The sequence below is a fragment of the Lolium perenne genome, chromosome 1, assembly GCF_019359855.2.
Source record: "Lolium perenne isolate Kyuss_39 chromosome 1, Kyuss_2.0, whole genome shotgun sequence".
Taxonomy (NCBI): Eukaryota; Viridiplantae; Streptophyta; class Magnoliopsida; order Poales; family Poaceae; genus Lolium; species Lolium perenne.
Genome location: NC_067244.2, coordinates 191,881,363 through 191,886,798, shown reverse-complemented (window position 1 = coordinate 191,886,798; position 5,436 = coordinate 191,881,363). Strand labels below are relative to the sequence as shown.

Sequence of the window (5,436 nt, the reverse complement as noted above, 5' to 3'; positions counted from 1 at the left end):
CCAATAAACTTAATATAAAACATAGTAAATAACAAGATATCTATCTGAGATCCGCGCCAAACTTAAATCCATGAATGTTGTTTTACAAAATTAATATCATCTCCAAAGTTCCAACTGAAATTCTTCAATGGAAGTACTCTATCAAAAATATTTCCAAACTCTGCAGGTTGAATGACTACAAAATTAATATAGTTATTCAAAAACAAATGACATATATAACAAAGAACTTGAGTAGAAACTTAGACATTTCTGTGATGCCAAATCTGTCCCTGGATAAAACAACTAACTCAAGAAGAGGACCATGGTGCGTGCCAAGTTAAATGCAAGTTCACCTTGGGAAAACAGCAGATAATGGTGTGTTGTAAATCAGAATGATTAGCTAAAAACTTAGATTGATGAAGAAACTAGCAACATATGGTATTAAAAACTGAAATTGCAACTGCAGACATCGCATAACATAAGAGTTAACTTTTCTTTGGCTATCTATGTAATCCAGAAGTCCTCATGTTGGATTTTGTTTTCTTACTTTTATATACTTTATTTAAGTATATATATGGTGCACTTAACCAATTACCTCATGAAAATAATATACACCGTAAGGTAGTGGGACGTGAATGCTCATTCACCTTCTATGCCAAGTTGTTGTACAGACTATAATGCAAGGCAGGAAAAATCACTTTAAATCCCCACAAGAACATTTCCCATCCTTGAAGTGATGAAACCTGTTAGTGTCTCTAACAGATATCTCTCTCCCCTCAAAACATGATATGAACTTCATTGCTTCGTGGTAATTGCCACAAATCCGGCAATTCTTTATCACCCGAAGGGGTGTTCCTGGACTTGTGCTTATGATGCCCAATGCAACAGCAAGCTTCTCACTATGCACAACGAGGATATTGTCCTTTTCTTGTTCTTCCACGTCATGCAGGACAACAAGTAGCAACAGCTCTGTTCACACCGAAAATGCTTGGACTCAAAACAATACCAAAATATTTTGTCGAAAGCATTTCTGGCAAAGTGAATAACTTACTATTACCAATCAAGGAGCAGCAATCACAAGATATTTATTTCAGATCCGCGCCAAACTGGGAGCACCACTTCTTTTATCGAATTGAGTCACTCATTGTGCCTCCTTGGGTGCTTCAGGAATATTTCAGCACAAAAACTCCTGATCCAAAGGTTTCATTGGGAAGGATGATGCCACTGTTACAAAATCAGCAGCTAATGAGAAAATCAGCAAGACATGTTAGACATTAGGATGACATATGTACTGTAGTTTAGCCCATTTCTGAAAAGAAGAACCGTAAAAAATACACGACAAGGATAACAGGGAATTTAGAATACATGTCTCGTAAAAGCCCAAATGCTTTTTTGGAAGCTTCACAAGGGATATCCAGAATTTTTGAGATAATTACATAGCCAACCGAGGCAAGGTAAAACTGCCATACATTTGTTTGTTCCTGAAGAAACTATATGGGAGGAGGGTGCCAACGAAGTGGGCAAGTGATAGATGTACAAAAAACTCTCTACTGCCCAAAAAAAAATTGGTTTGTCAAAAATATGAAACCCGATGAAGGCTATCTAACTAACAAGCTGCTTGATCAGTATAATTTTTCGAACCTATCTCTAGGTCTCACCACTAGTTGAATGTGATTCTCTCATCCCGCTTAAGAACCCTTACTATATTAGAACAATCCATCAAAATCAAGAGAGCCTATGTAAATTCAGAGACAAGATTAACTAGCTGGTCAAAAGGAGAATATTAACAGAATTTGGCAAGCACGAGCTAGTTCAAATGTTGAGGGATAGAGACCATAAAAGCTGAATGAAGAGATTTATGAAGTATAAGCTTTCCTGAAGAGGTTTGTCAGCGTCTTTTGGGTCATGGCTGCACAACAGTATGGCATGCTCATAACAGCACTTGCTGAGTAACAACTAGAAGAATCTAGGCACAAAAACTTGGAACATGGATCAATCATTTGGTGAATACCATGCTGTGTTAAAAATATTAAAACACACAACTGAAGATGCTATTAACTTGATGCAAGGTAAGAGTTTCTTCAGGAAGTAAAAGGTGTAAACTGAAGCATCTGATGTTTTCCAGACCATGTCCATCACTATCATAAAAGTAAATAGAACTTCCTTGTGAAGATGTTCATTTGCGGAAAAAAATATAGATCTATCCTAATATTAAAATTTGTTTTGAATTTTTAGGAGATGGCTTTTCGTTACAACTATGATATAACCTGCTTAACAAAATTATTGATATGTTCTTGCCACCAATGATACAATCCTTACACCTGGCTAATGCACCATTTTTACGATACAATTCTTACTGATATGTTTTTGCCACCAATGAGATTTATCCTTACATATGAAAATTTGTCAGAGAAAACTACAAATAATTAGATATCACAAGAATCATGGTGACCAAATACATTTAGTACAAAATATAATAAATATGCATGTTCCTGCACGTATATTATTGTATATGTCCGTGCTAGCGATGGCTTTGAATAGCTATTATGATGAAACAAGAGACACAAAGTAACCTGCAGTAATATAACAGAAAGATGCCTTTCCTTTTTATTCTCTATTTGTTGCATCTTACAAAAGCTGCTGTGTATCACTTGCATGGAAATAAACATTTTAATCAATGATCCATCGAAGGTACTTTTACAACATTAAAATCAACTCCACGTTCAACTGAAATTCTTTGATGGAAATACTCCTGCTCCATCAAACATATTTCCGAACTATGAAGGTAGAAGGACTACATAATTCATGGAGTTACGCAAAAACAAATGCCATATATAACTAAGAACTTTACCAGGAAATTAAACCTTATTGTGATGGCAAATCTGTATTTGGATGAAACATGAGGTTTAACAACCTAGGGTTCTCCTTCTAGAAACATCAGATAATGGTGCTTTACGAAAGAACACCGTAAGGTAGGGGACATGGATGCTCATTCACCTTCTACACCAAGTTGCACAACAACAGGAAAGAAAGGCAGGAAAAATCACCAGAAATCCCCACAAGAACATTTTCCATCCTTGAAGTGATGAAACCTGTTAGTGTCTCTAACAGATATCTCCCTCCCCTCAAAACATGATATGAACTTCATTGCTTCGTGGCAATCGCCACAAATCCGGAGATTCTTTATCACCCGAAGGGGTGTTCCTGGACTTGTGCTTATGAGGCCCAATGCAACAGCCAGCTTCTCAGTGTGCACAGCGAGGATATTATCCTTTTCTTGTTCTTCCACGTCATGCAGGACAAAATCTGTGCTCGGTGCAAAGCCCAGCCTCCTCATCTCAATGGCAAGCTGATTTAGCTTCTCAGTTATTCCAGCCATCATGGGGTGTGAATTATCACCAGCCAACAACATGTGCACCTTGTTCTTGATCTCAATCCAACTGCAACCCTTCTCTTTCGTCAATCCCAAATTCTTCATCTCATCCCTCACCCTATTGACCCCGTCCCACATTTTTTTAGATGCATAAATGTTGGAAAGCAGGACATAGTTTCCAGCATTCTCTGGCTCTAGTTCAAATAGCTTCTCTGCTGCAACTTCGGCCAGGTGAACATTTCCATAAACCCTGCAGGAGCCAAGTAAGGACCCCCAAATGCAACCATCTGGCTCAAATGGCATCTCATTGATGAGATCATATGCCTCTTGAAGCTTTCCAGCTCGCCCTAACAGAGTAACCATACACGCATAATGCTCCATGCTAGGGGAAATGCCATGTGCTTGCTGCATTTCACTGAAGTAGCGACGCCCCTCCTCCGTCAGGCCAGCTTGGCCGCAAGCACCAAGGACACAGATAAACGTGACTAGGTCGGGCTTCAGTTTCAAGCTTTGCATCATACGGAACAACTGCACAGCATTCGCAGCCTCCCCGTGCATAGCATAGCCGCCAATCATCGCATTCCATGAAACCACATTCTTACACGGCATTGCATCAAAGATCGTTCTCGCGTCCCTGACCTTGCCACACTTTGCATACATGCCCACTAACGCGCTGCCAACGTAAACGTCATGAAGAAACCCCTTCCTAACAGAGAAACAGTGCGCTGCCCGGCCATGCATCAGAGCCGCAACATTGGCAAACGCTGGCAGCACGCAGGGTATCGTGACTGCGTTTGGCTCGATCCCCTCTGACTGCATCTTCCTGAAAAGATCCACCGCCTCCAGATCTTTCCCATTCTGCACACAGCAGGCGACGATCGAGGTCCAGGACACAACGTTCAACTCGACTCCTCGGCTCACAAACTCCCCGAACAACAGCAACGCCTCGGAGACCTGGGCGTTGCGAGAGAGCCCGGCGACAAGAGCGCTGCAGGAAGCGGCGTCCATGTGGCTTGACTCGTGGAACACCCGGGAAATCTCGTCAGCGCGCCCGCACTTTCCGTACATATCGATGAGCGCCGTGACCACACTGGCATCTTGCCTGCACCCGGCCTTCACCACGTACGCGTGCACCTGCTCGCCGACCGAGACATCTTTGACATCCCCGACCGCGGAGAGTGCGCACGAGACGCCGGTGGCGTCTGGCAAGAACCCTTCGCTGTGCATCCTCACGAGCGCCGTGGCCGCGTCCAGGGCGCGGCCGCTCCGGTTCAGACCGGAGACCAGCCCGTTCCAGGTGATCACGTTCGGCTCGACGCCGGTGCTCCGCATCCGGTCCAGGAGGCCCCAGGCGGCCTCGGCGTCCCCTCGCGCGGAGAAACCCGCGATGAGCGCGCTCCAGCCGACGACGGTCTTCTCCGGCATTCGGTCGAACACGCTGCGGGCGTCAGCTGGGGCACCGAGACGGAGGTAGGTGTGGAGGAGCGAGGAGGCGACGAAGGGGTCCTCCGCGAGGCCGGAGACCGCGGCGGCGGCGTGGAGCGCGCGGGCGAGGGGCCTGGCGGGGCATGACTTGAGCGCGGAGGGCAGGAGGTGAGGGTCCGGCGGGAAGGAGACGTGGCGGAGGAAGTGGAGAAGGGTGTTAGAGTGAGACATTGGCGAATGGCGCGGAGCCACATCGATCCGGTGCCCACCTGATCTGTTCGCTTGAGATCCAACGTTTCCTCAGACCTCGTAAAAATACTAGAACGTGGTTGCATGTTTAAGAGCATCTCCAGCCGCCCAAAGCGTCCTCCAAACCGCGCGTTTGGGGGACGTGTTTTTGTTCGTGCCGCCTCCTTTGGAGGACGTCGCTCCCCAGCCGCGTCCCCCAAACGCCGCCCCCAAACATTTAAATTACTTTTTTTAACACAGAACCATTTATCAAATATATCATATGAATAAAAATATTTGCGAGGATTGTTTTTAAATTAAATTACAACAAATAATAAAACAAGTAAACAAATATAATAAATAGGGGTAGATGCTACATCAAGGTGCCACGGTATTTTCTTTGATCCTCCACAAATGCTCAATGAGATCAG

The 5,436-nt window shown here is 44.1% G+C and overlaps 1 protein-coding gene across 3 annotated transcripts; it reads right to left on the bottom strand.

The window, feature by feature from the left end:
• Nucleotides 1-589: 589 nt before the first annotated feature.
• On the bottom strand, nucleotides 590-5,072 carry LOC127317019 (pentatricopeptide repeat-containing protein At1g20230). 3 transcript variants are annotated; one of them, XM_051347541.1, is made up of 3 exons: nucleotides 3,027-5,072; nucleotides 1,031-1,203; nucleotides 590-948 (listed from the first exon to the last, which is right to left on the bottom strand). In XM_051347541.1, exons 1-2 carry the CDS (start codon nucleotides 5,006-5,008, stop codon nucleotides 1,143-1,145), a joined length of 2,043 nt encoding a protein of 680 aa, XP_051203501.1. In that variant the 5' UTR covers nucleotides 5,009-5,072; the 3' UTR covers nucleotides 590-948; nucleotides 1,031-1,142. The 3 variants fall into 3 exon arrangements, with proteins under 3 accessions (XP_051203501.1, XP_051203508.1, XP_051203518.1); XM_051347548.1 differs by having other exon boundaries at nucleotides 1,037-1,203; XM_051347558.2 differs by lacking the exon at nucleotides 590-948 and having other exon boundaries at nucleotides 1,047-1,203; nucleotides 2,977-5,072.
• Nucleotides 5,073-5,436: the final 364 nt, after the last annotated feature.

Coding starts and splice junctions, on each gene's coding strand:
- LOC127317019 (XM_051347541.1), bottom strand. CDS start 5,008: ATGTCTCACTCTAACACCCTTCTCCACTTCCTCCGCCACGTCTCCTTC. Junction 1,204..3,026: donor TGTTCTTGTGGGGATTTCTG/GTGATTTTTCCT, acceptor ATTTTGTAACAG/TGGCATCATCCTTCCCAATG.